At 47.7% G+C, this 17,401-nt stretch overlaps 1 protein-coding gene across 3 annotated transcripts in view; it reads left to right on the top strand.

Annotated features, from left to right (window-relative positions):
* The window catches only part of CYP4F22 (cytochrome P450 family 4 subfamily F member 22), a 55,840-nt gene extending 41,738 nt beyond the window's left edge, over nucleotides 1–14,102 (top strand). For all 3 annotated transcript variants that reach the window (XM_074338003.2, XM_074338002.2, XM_019736839.3), the window contains exons 4-13: nucleotides 3,368–3,421; nucleotides 3,526–3,653; nucleotides 3,856–3,977; nucleotides 6,594–6,861; nucleotides 7,887–7,953; nucleotides 8,064–8,193; nucleotides 9,646–9,779; nucleotides 10,600–10,664; nucleotides 11,267–11,349; nucleotides 11,652–14,102. In XM_074338003.2, coding sequence (XP_074194104.1) covers nucleotides 3,368–3,421; nucleotides 3,526–3,653; nucleotides 3,856–3,977; nucleotides 6,594–6,861; nucleotides 7,887–7,953; nucleotides 8,064–8,193; nucleotides 9,646–9,779; nucleotides 10,600–10,664; nucleotides 11,267–11,349; nucleotides 11,652–11,829 — 1,229 coding nt within the window. In that variant the 3' untranslated portion in view covers nucleotides 11,830–14,102. The remainder of the gene's footprint in view (nucleotides 1–3,367; nucleotides 3,422–3,525; nucleotides 3,654–3,855; nucleotides 3,978–6,593; nucleotides 6,862–7,886; nucleotides 7,954–8,063; nucleotides 8,194–9,645; nucleotides 9,780–10,599; nucleotides 10,665–11,266; nucleotides 11,350–11,651) is intronic.
* The last annotated feature ends 3,299 nt before the right edge of the window (nucleotides 14,103–17,401 follow it).

Genomic DNA, 17,401 nt, shown 5'->3' with positions numbered 1-17,401 from the left:
TCACCAGAACAGGATGGAAGACGCCAGGTTGGGGAAGGTGGGGCTGTGAGTCAGGCGAGGCCTGGCCCCAGGGTACCCCTCCCCCTCCGTGCCTGCCCACTTGGGATGGGAAAGGCCTGATCCCAAGTATCAGACTCCATCTCCCTCTGGGGCCTCCTTGGGAAGCCATCCCTGGGGGGCATTGCTGTTCTGAGCTTAAACCCACACAGCTTATGGGCCCTGAGTAAGGCAGGGATCCTCTTAGAACCTCTGTTTCTTCAGCTTCTAATGGGCATTTGGGATAGAGAGCATTAATGGGAAAAAGTAGGTAAAGATGCTTTACAGAGGACAAAGCATGACATATAGGCATATAATTATAGATTGGTTTTATACGTTCTTTTTTTATTGAGATGAAATTCACATAACATATAATTAATCATTTTAAAGAGTACAATTTTAGAGTATATGATAATTAGTGTCTTGACAATGTGTGCAACCATTGGCTCTCTGTAGTTTCAATTTTTTTTTCATGACTCCATAAATCACCCTGTACCCATTAAGTAATCACTTGCCATTCCCCACTCTCTTCATCTCCAGGTAAATACTAGTATAATTTGTGTCTCTATGGATTTGCCTAGTCTGAATATATCATAGGAAAGGAATTATACAAAATGTGGTCTTTTGTGACTGGCTTCTTTTGCTCAGCGTAATGTTTTTGAGGTTCATCCACGTTGTAGCAGTTATCAGGACTTCATTCCTTTTATAAGGCTGAGTAATATTTCATTATATCGATGGACCACAATTTGTTCATCCGTTGATGAACATTTGGGTTGTTTCTGTCTTTTGGCTGTTATAAGTAATGCTAGTATGACCATGCATATATAAGTTCTGGTATGGACATATATTTTTAATTTCTCTTGGGTCAATTACCTCAGAGTATTTACCGAAAAAATTGTGGGATCATATGGTAATTCTACGTTTAACTTTTAAGGAACATCCAGGTTATTTTCCACAGAAGCTATGCATTTCTCTTTTTACTAATAGGGGCCTGCTGTGAGCTGGGAGGGGAGACCCAGATATTCATCTCACAAATTCTTGACACTGATGACCAACAATTATAATTACAGTAATAAAAATAGCCAACAGTTGGTTAGTTATTCATTTACAGGCACAGATAGTGAATGAGTACTTTCTATGTGCCAGGCACATATTAGCCCGTTGAGTTTTTGTAGGGGTGCCATTAGGCAGGCAGGATTGTTCCATTCCCCTTTGGCAGATGAGTACATGGAGAGGCATGGTAGTAACATGTCCAAGTTTACACAAGCTAGTTAGTGGTAGGGCTGGGATTTGAACCCAGACCTGGCCAGACCAAAGGCCAAGCTCTCAACCATAGTGATATGCAGCTTCCTGCTGCGCACTGTGTGGAGGCTTTATTAAAAATATGACTTCCTCCAGGGTAGACGTTACTATTCCCTTTTTACTGGAGGAAAAGTTGTTGGAAGAGGCAGCCTGGACACAAACTAGCATTGAGTGGTCAAGGTTGGAGTGGAGGAGGGACCCAAGGATACGAAAGCAAGGGTTCAATTGGGGGAGGGTTTGGGAAAGGCTTCCTGGAGGATGCATTGGTGAAGCTGGGCTTTGAAAATTGCATAGAAGTTTGCCAGATGAATAGGTGGAGGGTCCTACTACTGCAAAGGTGCAGATATGTGGAAGTGTCAGGGGAGTTCAGGTGACTTGGGGTATCTGGAGTGAAGGTACCTACCTAGGTGTGGGGAGAAGTAGGAAATAATACAGGAGCAGGACTCAGAGCACCTGTGTGCAAAGTGAATGAGCATGTGTTTACCCTGGGGGTGAAAGGGAGCCATGGGAGGTGTTTGAGCAAGATCACCATTGGACAGGTCTCTGTCAGAAAGACTTCTGGGGGTCCTAGCCTGGAGTCCAGGGTCCAGAGAGGAGAGGAACAACTAGACATACACTTTCCTCTACAATGTTTCCTCTTCTAGAAAGCCTGCTGTGACTTCCAGCAGCCTTTTTTTTCTCTGTGCCTCCCTTCTTTCCTGGCACACTTCCTACTTCTTGATAATTGCATGGCATGCCTCCGCTTCCCTTTCCCACCCCACCCCAAGCTCCTCGGGGTGTGGCCATGAGCCATCTCTCTCCCCAGCATTGCCCAGCATGGGTTGGGTACAGAAAGGTGGCAGAAGAGGTGTGTGTTGAATGGGAGAGTGAGTGGACAGATGACTGTGTGTGTGATTGGCCAATTCCTGGGGAGTGTGTGTGTAGGCAGCTGAGTCACATTTCAGGTACAAGTGACATCACTTGAATTTCAGGTATTTCCTTCCTGGGCACCTGCCCCACTCTGTCCCAAATTTGTTTAGCATGTAGAAAGGAAATCTACTCACTTATTCATTCACTCATGTATCCATCCATCCATCTATCCATCCATCCATACATCCATCCATCCATCCATCCATCCATCCACTCATTCATTCCTTGGTTCATTCATTCATATAATAAAAATGTAATGAGCACCAATATATCAGTGTTTGATACGGTCCCTTCCCTCAAGGGTCTCGTAACTAGATGGATACAATCCAGAGTGGTTGGTGGGGGTGGGTATGGCATACAAGCAGAGACTAGAAGGATGAGAAAAGAGTATTTTAGGCAGAGAGGGCACCTAGTGGAATGACTCAGAGCAGAGAGAGAACACAGCTTTTCCAAGGAGCTGAGAAAAGTTGTGTGACATTAGAACATTGAGTGTGTGTGTGTGTGTGTGTGTGTTTGATTGGGGGATAAAGATGTTTTGAGAAAGGTCTGGACTAGACTTTCAGGACTTTGAAAGTGGGCTGAGCAGCTGGTACAGGAAAGGATATGGTCAGATCTAAAATCAGATAAGATCCCTGTGGGGCCAGGGTGCAGGCTAGACTGGAGAGGGTAAGGCTGTTGGCTGGGAGCACAGGAAGCATAATTCAGATGGACTGAGTTGGCAGAAAAGATGGGATGGATTAAGATGAAGAAGGCCATTCTGGATGAAAAGGGCAGTCTAGGCAAAGGTTTAGAAGTGAGGGACAGCATGTGGGGTTATTTGGTGTATGATGAAGGATGATGTGGGAGAGGCACACAGAGACCAGACGGGACAGGGATTTCAGAGCTAACCTGAACTTGAACTTTTTTCACCAGGGCGATAGGGAGCCCTGGGAGGTGTTTGAACAGGGGAGCCTCATGTTCAGATTAGCATGTTATAAGGCTATTTCTGGGGCAGGTTTTAGGATGGACTAGAGGCGAGGTGGGAGGTCAGAGCTCAGAGAGGAGCCCCAAGGCGGTCATAAGCAGAGGTCAAGGGTGAGAACTCCATTTTGAGTCATCATAATTCCATCTCTCTCCACAGCTGCCATTGCCCCCAAGGATGACCTTTTCTATGGCTTTCTGAAACCTTGGCTGGGTGAGTGCAGGGCTGGAGTTTCAGAGAAGAGGGGCAGGGCATGGGTTTCTTGGAGTGTTTCAGAGTAATGGGAGAGGCTCCTAACCCTAGTCTTTTGGACCCAGGAGATGGGCTGCTGCTCAGCAAAGGTGACAAGTGGAGCCGGCACCGCCGCCTGCTGACACCTGCCTTTCACTTTGACATCCTGAAGCCCTACATGAAGATATTCAACCAGTGCACCAACATCATGCATGTGAGTCCCAAAATTTCATGGGAAGAAAGTGTCCTGGGAGTAAGAGTGGTTCAGGCTCCAACTCATGGGAGAGCCACGTGATGCTACGAAGCCTCACTTCCTTTGTTTATACATTGGCTTGTAGTGAGCATGCAGCTAGGTCACTGTCAGCCAGGCTTTAAGTCTGCGGTCTCTGTGCCCATGTGCTCTCTCTCTCTTCCAGGCTAAATGGCGGCGCCTGGTGGAGGGCTCAATGGTCTCCCTTGACATGTTTGAGCATGTCAGCCTCATGACCCTGGACAGTCTTCAGAAATGTGTCTTCAGCTACAATAGCAACTGCCAGGAGTGAGTGTGGCCTCCCTGGGGAAGATAAAACCAGGTGCTTCAGAGGCAAGGTGGTAGGAGGAGAAAGGTGATGCTAGGCACCTTTGGGTTGCTGACGCTCTGCCACTGACAGGCTGTGTGGTTCTGGGAAACTTACATCACCTCTCTGAGCCTTTTATCTTGTTTAAAAAACATGGAATCCCAATTCCTTCCCCATAGTCATGGTGTTAGAATTAAATGAGATAATGTGAGTCAATGGCTTTGCACATAGTAGGTGCTCAGTAAATTCTAGTTTCTCTCATTCCTCCATGAAGACTATGTGGTCTTTGGAAAGTATCCCCCCCACTTTCTGAACCTCCATTTTCTTGTTTGATGACAATCCCTGACTCTTGGAGAGATGCTTTAAGGATAAAGTGATGTATCACTGCCCTGACACGTAGTAGATGTTCAGTGAGTATTTGTTGAATGAATAAAATAACCATTGCCCTGGTTCACTCCCTCATTCATTCATCAAATATTCCCTGTGTACCTACTATGTGACGGGCACTATGCTAGCTACTGGGAATATGGTGGGGCAACAGGTGAAATCCCAGTTCTTTGAGCTTATAGTCTCAGTGGGGATATAAAGAATAAGGAACATAATGAATGTCAAGTTTTTAGTACATAGTACGTTCTCAATAACAAGCTGCTGACTTTGTTACTCTGGGCCTTGTAGGAGTATGTTTCAGTTAGGTAAGGTGGAGATGGCCTTAGTAATTAATTAATCCAAGAAATATTTACTGAGTGCCTACTATGTGCTGGTCCTGGACTAGGCACTGTGAATACAGTGGTGAATAAAAACAGTTCTGGAACTTACATGTTGGTGGGAAGAAAGGCAGTAACCATGAACAAATAAGTAAACAAAAAAATAACAGACTGATAAATGTGTGAAAACAAGCACACTTCAGGACCACGGACAGATCCTTGCAATCCTGCCCTAGTGATTTTTAGTAGTTGTTTTAATTACAGCTTTACTGAGATGTAATTCACATATCATACAATTCATCCATTGAAAATCTACAATCCAATGGTTTCTAGTATAGTCATAGAGTTGGCTGACCACCACATACAATTTTAGAATATTTTCACGAGAAAGAAACCCTGTACATTTTAGCACTTATTCCCTATTACCCACTTCTCCTCCAGGTCTAGGCAATCACTAATCTTCCTTCCATGTCTATAGATCTGTCTCTTATGGAAATTTCATAGATGGAATTATGCAGACTTTTGTTTCTGGTTTCTTTTACTCAGCATAATGTTTACAAATTCATCCGTGATGTAGCATGTATCAATAATTCATTTTTTAAATTGCTGAGTAATATTCCATTTGTCATATAATACCACATTTTTGTTATCCAGTCATCTGTTGATGGACATTGGGTTGTTTCCACTTTTGGCTATTATGAATAATGCTACTATAAACATTAATCTACAAGTTTTTGTGTGTATATATATTTTTAATTTTCTTGGGTATATACCTAGGAGTGGAATTACTTGGTTATATAATTCTATGTTTAACCTTCTGAGGAACTGCCAGATTTTTCCCATAGTGGTTGCCCCATTTTATGTTCACACCAGCAGTATGTGAGGTCTCTGATTTCTCCACACCCTCACCAACACTTGTGATTATCTATCCTTTTAATTAGAGTCATCCCAGCCAGGGTGAACTGGTATCTGACTGTGATTTTGATTGGCATTTTCCTAATGGCTAATGATGTTGAGCATCTTTTCATGTGCTTATTGGCCATTTGTATATCTTTTTGGAGAAATGTCTATTTATATCCTTTCCCCATTTTTAAGTTGGGTTGTCTTTTTATCATTGAGTTTTAAGAGTTCTTTATATAGTTTAGATACAAGTTCCCCATCAGATATATGATTTGCAAATATTTTCTCCCACTCTATGTGTTGTAGCCATTTAGTTTTAGTGATGTTACATCTATTTGGAAGTTCTCATCCCTCTGTGGGCCTGTTTGAAAATGTACACAGATTTTGGTTTTCTTCAGGTATGGTGAGGCCAACAGATCAGGAGATGATTGCCAGTGAAAAGACAGTTTGTTACTTACGGTTGTCAAGAGGAGGGAGCAGCCACACCACACTGAGCCACCAGGAAGGCACCAGGAGAAAGCATAGCAAAAGCCTTTTGGGGGGGATTTCTGCAGGAAGAAATGGGAAAGGCAGGGCATGCAGGTTTAGGGTTGCCTAGTTTGGATACTTTCAGTAGGCTCTGGGTCATCAGAGTGCCCCTAGTTGTCCAGTACCTGGCCCTGGGGTGATTAAGGCAGGGGAATAGTGGCTCAGCCAGATAAAGTTTGGAGTAGGGGATCTAGACTGGTTGGTTTGCAAAAGAAAGGCAAGAATAGGCTACTCCTGGGAGAAGCAGTGTCTCTCTAGTCAGTGAGGCCCCAGGTGGCAGAGCATCAAGAATAAAAAGAAAGAAAGAAAGAAAGAAAGAAAGAAAGAAAGAAAGAAAGAAAGAAAGAAAGAAAGAAAGAAAGAAAATATTGTTAATTCAGGGTCTCTTTTTGTTGCCTACTCACTGGGAGAGGACGCTTGTCTTAGGGGATGGGCCTATGCTCATGGCCCTTCTTCTCCTTGTAGGAAGATGAGTGATTACATCTCAGCCATCATTGAGCTGAGTGCGCTGGTGGTTCGACGCCAGTATCGCCTGCACCACTACCTCGACTTCATCTACTACCTCACAGCAGATGGGCGGCGTTTCCGGCAGGCCTGTGACACCGTGCACTCCTTCACCACGGAAGTCATCCAGGAGAGGCGGCGGGTGCTACACCAGCAGGGGGCTGAGGCCTGGATGAAGTCCAAGCAGGGCAAGACCTTGGACTTCATTGATGTATTGCTCCTGGCCAGGGTGAGGCTGGGCCCTGGAGGGTGGGGCCCTGCCAAGCATGGCCTCCTCAGGAGTTTCACCAACTGCCTAAAGTAATAAATGTCCAAACTAATATAGACCTAGGATACAGGCAGATGTAAACACGTAAGACTTGCTGTATTCGCTTGCTAGGGCTGCTGTAACAAAGTGCCCCACACTAGTTGGCTTACACAACAGAAATTTATCTTCTCAGTTCTGGTGATTAGAAGTCTGAGATCAAGGTGTCAGCAGGGTTGGTTTCTTCTGAAGGCTCTCTCCTTGGCTTATAGATGGCTGTCTTCCCTTGTATCTTTACATGGTTTTCCTTCTGTGCATGTCTATGTTGTAATCTCCTCTTACAGTAAGGACTCCAGTAATATTGGATTAAGGTCCACTTAATGACCCTTTTGTAACTTAATTACCAATGCAAAAGTCCTATCTCTAAATACACTCATTCTGAGGTCCTGGGGGTTACAACTTCAACATATAAGTTCAGGAAGTAGGGTTGGGGAAGAGACACAATTCAGCCCACAATACTTACAAAGATTAAATACATGACCTTGAAGATATGTGACTCTTGCAGAAAAAGGTGGTCACCTATTTGTGGTACTTCTGTAGAATTTTTGAGCAGCATCTGGGTTCTGGATTCAGACAGTCCTGGATTCCAGTTCTGACTCTGCACCTTCATGGATGCTTGACCTTAGTCATCTGATGCTTCCCTCTGAGGCTCATTTTCCTCATTTACGACATGATGATCATATGACCTGATCACAAGATTGTTGTCAGGCATCAGGCAGCATGCTTGGTGCTAGGAGCTACTCAAGAAACATAAACTCCCTTTTTCCCCTCTTACCATCCTTCCCTGTTACCATCTTTCTTAGACAAGTTGCATACAACCATGTGCCTGAAATCCTTTCCCCTACAGCTTAGCTTGAGAGAGAGAGGGGGGAATCTTTGACTTTGGAGGATCCCTAAGCATGCAGAGGGTGGGATGAAGTGGGCTGAGCATTGTCTACTGCCTATTCCAGGATGAAGATGGGAAGGAACTGACAGATGAGGACATCCGAGCTGAGGCGGACACCTTCATGTTTGAGGGTGAATATGTGGCGCGAGGCTGGGGAAGGATGGAGATGTGCTCACTGTCTGAAGATAGCATCTCCACTATCTTCAGGAAGCCTCCATTTGAGGTCCTCATCTGTCTGCAGGTCATGATACAACGTCCAGTGGGCTCTCGTGGGTGCTGTTCAACTTGGCCAAATACCCGGAGTACCAGGAGAAGTGCCGGGAAGAGATCCTGGAAGTTATGAAAGGCCGCGAGCTGGAGGAGCTGGAGTGGTCAGTCTGGGGTCATGGGGATGGTGGGGGCCGGTTAAGTCTAGAGCCTTGGGTATGAATCTCGCTGCTCTACCACTTATTACTTTCTGACCTCAGATAAGTTACTTAAGTGTCTTGAATTTCAATTTCTTTAACTGTAAAATGGGACAATAATGTGTCTGCCTACCTCATAATGCAGTTCTTAGGAGTGTCTTAGTCAGCAATCATTGCAGTATGTTCCATAACAAACAGCCCCCAAACTCAAGGGTTTGCAGTAAGCATTTATTTTATTTCTTGCTCTTGTCTACATATTACTCTTGTTACTACTGGGCACTGCTGAGTTGAGTGGAGTTGCTTCCAAACTGAGGTTTGGGTTCTGCTCTGTTCCACATGTCTTCTCATTCTCCTTGAACCAGCAGCTACCCTGGGCATGGCCATCTCAAGGTAGACTCCAGAAGCACAAAGAACCACACAACTTAAAACCTCTGCTTGCATCGTAACATTCCATTAGCTAAAGCAGGTCACATGACCAAGCCCAGTGGGGTGGAATGTATACGCCACACATCTAAGTGGAAGGCACTGTAGAATCACAGGGCAGAGGGCATAGGTGTAAAATTCGAATAAAGAGGAAGTAAAGAATCAGGAATAATAATCTGATTGACTTCAGATGTGTGCCGTGTAGAGCATATTCTGGATGATGCAAAGAAAAGAGCATTAAGTAGCATTGAACATTGAGAAAGTATTTCAATGTCAACCTTTTGGATTATGAACTCAGGGAGAAACTCTCAGTTGGGTGCTATTGGATCTTCAGCACCTTGCTAATCTTCCTTTTTAACAAAGGGAGAAGATGCCCCAGGTTCTGAGAAGTGGGCAGGAGATAGTGTCCAGCCAAAACTTAATAAATCTCTGCTGGTTTCCCAGTGGCGCTTATGTTTGTGACACTTTTATTCCAGGCAGGCTGTTTGCCCTTTAAGGTAGCAACATAAACTTTCTTTTTCAAGAGAACCTGTTCTTGTAAAGAAAACGATCTAGATCATGAACCAAGAGTTATAATAATTAATTCAATTTTGGGCCCTAAAGTCCAAAGGAAAAAAGTATATATATAAGGAGAGGATTTATGGTATTTTTTTTAATGCAGAAATTGATCCATGCAAGCTGGTGAATTGCTGCTACCCGGGCCCTCCTAGTTGTCCTGGCACCTCCTCCAATGCCCCCTGATTTCTACATAATTCATCAGTTAAAGGGTTCATACCACCCATCTCTCCCCCCGCCCCAGAAGCCTGTTAGCACTGCTCTAATTGGGTGGGGGTCAGATGCTGAGGGTTACTTGCGTGTGCAGGACACAACTGCAAATGCCAGAAGCTGGGGGCAAGTCTGAGATACTGGACTGATTTCCTGTGTGGTTGGTCCTGAGCATGTGTGTGCCTTGCTGTGGCCTGGCCCTGAATCATCCCCCTGTTCCATGCTCCCCAGGGAGGACCTGACCCAGCTGCCCTTCACCACTATGTGCATCAAGGAAAGCCTACGCCAGTTCCCACCTGTAACCTTGGTCTCCCGTCGCTGCACAGAGGACATTAAGCTCCCAGATGGGCGCATCATCCCCAAAGGTACCCTGTGTGCTCCCTGCTGCCTGGCTGCCCTGTTGCCCATGGGGGCCTGGTCATGGCTGCCCCGGGTATACCACCCCTTTGGATGGGGCAGCTCTCAGTGTGGCTGTTGCTTCTGGGGTGATGAGGGAGACCAAGCTAGTAGTGGGGGACAGACAGGTGGGTGAGTCTGGGTGAAAAGTGGGTGTGGCAGGGTGGGCCCTGTAAAGGTGCAGGTAGTGGAGGGTTGGTTTCCTTCAGTTGCCAGATGTATCCTGGAGACCCAATCCTGTCCTGGGTGATGCTGGGAATCTGGAGAGGCCTCACCCCTGGGGCCAGGCTGGGGAGATACAGCAGGCACAGCAGGCACAGGGATGGGCTAAAGGGAGAGACAAGAGCTGGAGAAGCCCCAAAGAAGGAGTAATGGCTCTGTCTGGGGCAGAAAGCAGGGAGGGCTGCTTGGAAGAGGGAACGTGGGACATTCGAAGTGAAAGAGAGCAGTACCTCAGGGTGACGATAGTGAAAGGCCTTCAATGCCAGATTGAGGCACTTGAATTTGATCCTCAGGGCAGTAGAGAGCCAAGGGAGCCATGAGCTTGGGAGGAGCAATGTCAGATATGCAAGTGAGAAAGATCCCTGTGTAGCCAGCCGGGCAGCCAGAAAGGTAATGAGGAGCTCTTGGGGAGAGGTAGGCAGCAGAATTTTTTCAGGGAAGGATGGGTAAGAAAGGGTGACAGATGGCTCATGGAATGCCATGGCTCCAGGGGAAGCCAGGAGTGGGGAGGTCTGCAGAGGAGGCCCTGGCTCCCCTCTGCCCCAATGACCCCACCTCTCCCTACAGGAATCATCTGCCTGGTCAGCATCTACGGGACCCACCACAACCCCACAGTGTGGCCTGACTCCAAGGTGAGCTCCTCCTTTTCCTCGGCTTCTTCCTCAGAAGCACCAGTCCTGGGGCATTGGGGCCTCCCCTCCCCTGCTTCCCAGGGAGCCAGACAGCAGGGCTAGAGGCAGGGCTTGAGCACTCTTCCCTCATTTATTCACTCACTCACTGTGAATTCAGTAGATCCAGAAATATTTATTGAGCACCTATTGTGTGCCAGACCCTGTGCTGGCACCCAGGACAGAGGAAGATATTGTCTTCTTCGTCCCCATGGAGCTCACGGTGAAATGAAAAGGAAGAAAAGCAAAAATAACTTGAATTGGGGTATTGATAAATAAAACTGGAGGGGGGGGAGAGGAGCACTTTAGCTCACATGGTGAGGAAGTCTTGCGGAGGCCTGAAAAGTGTGAAGAGCAGGGAGAAATGTGTTCCAGAGTTAACAGCAAGTCCAAAGGCCCCGGGGTGGAAATGAGCCTGTGTGCCTGAACAGCAAAAGGAGGTGGTGTGGCTGGATTGTAGTGTGGTTCTCCCTGTCCAGCTGGGCTGCTCCCCAGAGGCTATGGGAGGGGGCCAAGCTGATATGGGTGGGTCAGTCCCAAGACTTATCCAACCTGCTCCTGCTTAGGTGTACAACCCCTATCGTTTTGACCTGGACAACCCACAGCAGCGCTCCCCGCTGGCCTTCGTGCCCTTCTCTGCAGGACCCAGGTAACTCTTTCATTTCCCCAGTCCAAGCCAAGCGTAGGAGGAATACCAAGGCCAGTGGAAGGTCAGGGATCTGTCTGTCAGGGGCAGAGACTACATCCCACCCAGGTGTCCATTCCAGCGACCTGGCACTCTCTTGTCTTCAATGCATCCGGTAGCCCCCAAATCAGATCTGCCATAGCATCTCTGGGTATTAAGCACACCTACTGTGTGCCAGGCCCTGAGATGCGGGAAGAGGAGGCTCAGAAAGGGAGATCATTTACCCCGTCTCAAGTACCCCGCTTACACAGTTGTCCTTCCCCCAGAAACTGCATCGGACAAAGCTTCGCCATGGCCGAGATGCGCGTGGTCGTGGCGCTGACGCTGCTGCGCTTCCGCCTGAGTGTGGACAGAACGCGCAAGGTGCGGCGGAAGCCCGAGCTCATCCTGCGCACGGAGAACGGCATCTGGCTCAACGTGGAGCCGCTGCCTCCGCGGGCCTGAGTGCAGGCGCGCCCCTGCGGAGCCGGGGGTCCAAGCCCCGCCCAGAGGCCGAGGCCCCGCCCCGAGAGACTAGGCCCCGCCCCAAAAGTACTGAGGACATGGGCTCCTCGAAGTTCAGGCTCCTCCACTGAGCAGCTTGTAGGTGCAGGCCACGCCTCTCAAGGCCGGGCCCCGCCTCCTGAGGGTTTGATCCCGCCCCCTGAGTGTTCATTCCTGCCCTCTTCGTTGAGGGACCAGGCTAGGCCACGCCCCTCTGGCTCAGACTCCGCCCCAAGCATTCCACGGATTCAGGTCTTCAGGCCCCACCCACCGAGTCTTCTCAGGACCTAAAACCAGACATCAAAGGCGTCCGGATTGAAGCTCCGCTCCCCGCGGATCCCGACTCGGTTCTAAACGGAGGATTTGGGAGCTGGAGTCCGAGGTCAGAGTCTTGAACCTGTACATCACCTTCCTGAGGCCTCCAGTTCAGATGGGCAAACTTCTCAGGCATCAGGATACACCCCAGGGCTGGGCTGTTTGCTTTTGTTGTTGTTTTGTAAACTCAGACCACCCCTCGCAAGCCCCTTGCTTCCTCCCTTGCTCAAAGGCCCTTGCTAAGTGTTCTGATTTTGGTAGAATAAAAGCAAGGGATACAGACATCTTCCACCATCCAACCCTCTAGCCGGACCAGATCCTGACACCTGGAGCCCAGCAAGGAAATGAAGGGCTCTGGACAGTTGGGAGGCGGCTGAGGGAAGCTGTGGGCTAGGAGGCTGGAAAGCCATTGTCCTTAGACATAAACTCAGAGTTTTTGTGTATTCACTTATTTTATCAACAGACTACACATTGATTGTCTGCTGGCACTGGGTCAGGGAGCACAGCTAGCCTGATTCCTGCCTTTTGGGGAGCATATGTTGAACAAATAATTTTATATAATAATGTTTACTGAAACCTGTGATAAGTGCTGCAAGGGAGAGGTCCTTGGTGCTGGGTGAGCATAACAGTGGGTGTGGGTGGCTCAGGGAGACCTTCTCTGACGCTGAGTGGGGAGTAGAGTTTGAGTGGTGATGAGGGAGAGAAGATCATTCCAGGCAGAAGGAACAGCATCTGCCAATGTCCTGAGGTGCGGGGGAGCATGGTGTGCTTGAGGAATGCACAAGGGGCCAGGGTGGCTGGATCTGGGGAGTGGGGCAGAGTGGCGGAAGGGTAGGCATGGGCCAGCAGCGTGGGAACTGTGGGCCGCATCACAGTTCAGGCCTTATGCTGAGAGCAATAGGGAGCTATAGAGAGTATGAGAGCAGGGACAGCACTGGCCATGAGGTGGCAGGGAGGTGGCTTAGAGGGAGGACTGGGGGGCTGGGAACACGGGCCTTGTAGGAGCCACCGGCTCTTGCCGACGCTGCTTCTCCCACACCTTGGGCCCGACGGAGGGTCTCCCACTGCGCATCATTCCCCAAACATTGCACTAGCTTTCCTCTTCCCCGCCCCCACGCCTCGGTGTGACACTGTCATCTCCAGCAAAAATAACTTGGCCTCGGGAAGCGACATATATAGGTTCAAACCCCGGCTCTGCTCCTTCCTAGCGGTGACCTTGGCACGTGACTGCCCCTCTGCACCTCGGTTCTCCCCTGCCATGTGAATTTTACAGGATCATCATGCTTGTAATACACATTGGCTTTCCGCTAGGGTCTTGATGATGGATGAATGGGGAGGAGGGGAGGCGTGGGGTCCGTGGGGCCCAGGGCTCGACTGCACCTGCGTGTGGTTCGTAAGACAGAGCTGTCACTGGCGGCTGTGGGGCCTCCTTCCTCTTCTGAGCGTATCAGAGGCTCCCTCTGCTGGACAGTTCAGGGACAACAGGCTCTAAGGAGTCAGGTCTCCATTCAGAGAGAGAGAGAGAGAGAGAGAGAGAGAGAGAGAGAGAGAGAGAAGAGAACTCCACTCACTGAATGACTGTAACTGGCCACATCAGGCTGTGCTCTTGCTCAAGGCAGAAGCCACTGTCCAGACCTCAGCCTTGCAGCACACAGGACATTCCAGAGAAATAATGTCCTTGCCAGCAGCCCTGACTAATGAGAGTGAGTGCATGTTCTCTGCTCTCCCCCAGAGGTCCCCAGGGGGACTGAGCCCCAGGTGCCCACAGTGGGAACTTCCTTGCTAAAGCATTCTTTCCCTGTTGCCCTCTCTTCCCTATCTGACTTCCCCATGCCCAAATAGCATTTTCTGGGATCATTTCCCAAAGAAAACAACTTGCAGTTAAATTCTTGTCTCAAAATAAAGTATTTGCTCTTGAATCCTTATATCAGAGTCTACTTTCAAGGAACACACACTAAGACACACAGTCTCGTTCCTCCAATCCCCACAGGCCTATTATTATGCCCCTTTTCCTGAAGAGGAATGTGAGGCTCACATTACTTGCCCTAGGGCACACAGATGGAGAGTGGCAAAGCTGGGCTTTGACCCTGGGGCATCTGACCCCAAGCCCAGTGCTTGCTCCCTTTTGGGTGCCTCTTTGTTAAGGGCTGAAGAAATGAGCGTCATTCACAGCCAGTAAGGTCCCTGAAGTATACACAACAGGGTCCTAATGCTCATGGCTGGTCCTGTGTCTTCATTCTGTCATGAAATAAGAGATATAATGGCAAACACATGCTTGCTTGGTGTCCACTGTGAGAATGTCAGAATGTTGTCAGCACTTTATGCATTTATCTCCTCTCTCCAAATATTCTTTGGGCTTGATGTAAAAAAAACAAAAGTTACAAATGTGGAAATTTAGAAGGGAAATCCTTCCACTTCTGCTCCCTAGCCCCACCCCCAGTCCAGCAGTTTGGTTTGATTTTATTCCAGTTTTTAAAAATTGCATATATGAACATTTTTCAATGTATATACAAGTATTTATGCATACATACCCATTTTTTTGAGGGCTCCAAACACGTTGGGAAATATAACCTGTTCCAGTTAGCAAACTGCCAGGAAGTTTAGTAGCCTCAATTGACAAACTTTAGTTTCCTCACGAATTTACAATTTGGCGGGGCTCAGCTGCGACAGCTTTCTCCACTCTACATGACATCAGCTGGGGTAGCTCATCTGCAGCTGGAAGATCCACTTCCAAAATAATTCACTCTCATGGCTGGCGATTTAGTGCTGGGTACTGGCTGAGGTCCTCAGTTCCTATCAACCTAGGGACGCAGCGTGGCATTGCCTGGGCTTCCTCTTCACATGGCAGCTGTGTCCAGGAGGGCGTATTCCAAGGGTCCTGGAAGGAAGCTGCGAGCCTTTTATGATATAGACTTGAAGTTCCCGAAGTCACTGAGGACAGCTCAGATTGAAGGAGAGAGGCGTTAGATTCACCTCTGTATCAGTCAGGGTTCTCCAGAGAAACAGACTAATAACATCTGTCTATCTGTCTGCCTACCTATTAGGTTGGTGCAAAAGTAATTGCAGTTTTTGCAATTATTTTTAACCTTTAAACCGCAATTACTTTTGCACCAACCTAATACATATCTATCATCTGTCTATTTATTCATTCACTCATTATTTATCTATCTGTCATCTACCTACATCTATCTATATCTATTATCTACCTATATCTATCTATCTATGTCTATTTACACCCATCTATATATACATATATATTTTTCTTAAGGTTTATGTGTGATATCTTATATATAAATCTTAAAATATACAATTTATATTTTAAGATTTCTATGCTTATCTTAAGGTATATATTTTTCTTTAGTATATACATATATACATATACATATATGTATATATATACATATACATATATGTATATATATATATATATATATATATTAAAGGGGGCTGGCAGTTGACCCTGTCTATGGGGAGGAGAGGGGACAAACGACTTCTTTGTATGACACCACAGTTTCCAAAGTTCCCTTCTCCAAATCTCCCTTCTGTGGCTTGAGGTGGTGGTCAGGTTAGTTTTTTGTTTGTTTGTTTTTTTAAGTGTATTTTTCCAGGACCCATCAGCTCCAAGTCAAGTAGTTGTTTCAATCTAGCTGTGGAGCTCACAGTGGCCCATGTAGGGATTGAACCAGCAACCTTGTTGTTAAGAGCACCGCGCTCTAACCAACTGAGCTAACCGGCCGTCCCCTGGTCAGGTTAGTTTTTTGTGAACAATCATCACCCAATAAACAGAGAGAGAGAGAGAGAGAGAGAGAGAGAGAGAGAGAGAGAGAGAGAGAGAAACAGTAGATATATTAATGAGCTATCACCACATAACACAGAGCCCCCAAACTTAGTGGCTTGAAACAATGACCATTTTATTTTCTCTTATGATTCTGCATGTCAACTGGGCTCAGCTGGATGGTTCTTCTGTACCACGTAATGCCACCCCACCCCGCCTGGGGCAGTCATGTAGAGGCTCACCTGGGCTGGACCACCCAAAGGCTCGCTCATATGGCTGGCAATTGACACTGGCTATTGGCAGGGAACTCAGTTGGGGCTGTTGATCAGAATTTAAACAAGTGAGGACTTTCCAGGTGGCCTGGGCTTCCTCACAGCATGGTGACTGGGTTCCGAGGGGTGTAAGTTGTCAGCCCTCCTCAAGGCTATCACTGGCATGGCACCACCTGAACGACATACGATTGGTTAAGGAACCCCCCGGCCAGTCCAGATTCAGGGAGAAGGGACAGAAACTCCTCTTATTGGGGACAATGGCAAAAATTCTGCAGTTATCACCTTGGTGAGTCTGGGTTAGAGCCTGAGATTGTGCATTTCCAAGATACAGCATGTGATATCCAGGTCTGAGGACCACATTTTGAGCAGCCAATTCTTAGAGCTCATGGCTACAAAGTCCCTTTCTTCCCTAAATAGTTAATGAGCACCCACTATGTGCCAGGATTCCCTTTTTTCTGTGCTGTCATGTTGAATGCCTTTGCTGTGTGGCTGGTGTGAGTTACTGTACCTCTCTGGACTTTGTTTCTTGTTTTTTTTTCTCCTACTACTCCCCCGATCTATGTAGCCAGCCCTGTTGCCTCTCACCTTCCCTGGCCCTGCCCCTGGCTTTTCTCTGGGTGGACCTGTCAGCAGGTGGATCCAGCCCAGCATAGGAGGAGGAGGTGCTAGGGAAGTGCACCCCAAATTGCCAAGGACACCAGGAACAGCCACCTGAAGCTGGATCATGTAGGTCTAGAAGGAATGAGGGCTGGGAGTTTGGGCATTTCTCCAGCGTTCTATTATTAATTGCAGGAGGAAAGCATCCAATCCTTTCACTCAGCAGCTCCATTTTTCAAATTCAGCCTCATCTTGGAGCCTGACCATGGGCAGATCTCATAAGAGCTGAGACCCCCTTTCAGGGAAATTTGGGACAGGAACTGGGTAAGATCAGCCTCTTCTCAGGCCTTCATCCAACATCCCCTTTTCCAGATGGAGGACAGCCCAGAGGGGGTTGGCACATCCAAGAGTCAGAGCAAGGGCGAGGCAGAACTTACTCAAGGTCTCCCAGCTCTGTCGTCCTCTGTCTGGACCCCTCAGACTTACCTCCCTCACCTTTAGGTGCCCTCTTCCCAGTAGGCCTTTCCTCCCCTGAATCTGATGAGGAAATCCCCAGCCAGGCTGGTTTGTTTGT

This window comes from Rhinolophus sinicus, chromosome 15, assembly GCF_057876585.1.
Source record: "Rhinolophus sinicus isolate RSI-liver-muscle chromosome 15, RSI-T2T, whole genome shotgun sequence".
In the NCBI taxonomy this organism is placed as follows: domain Eukaryota; kingdom Metazoa; phylum Chordata; class Mammalia; order Chiroptera; family Rhinolophidae; genus Rhinolophus; species Rhinolophus sinicus.
The sequence above is the reverse complement of the archived record's forward strand: the minus strand, read 5'-3'. Positions and strand labels throughout refer to the sequence as shown.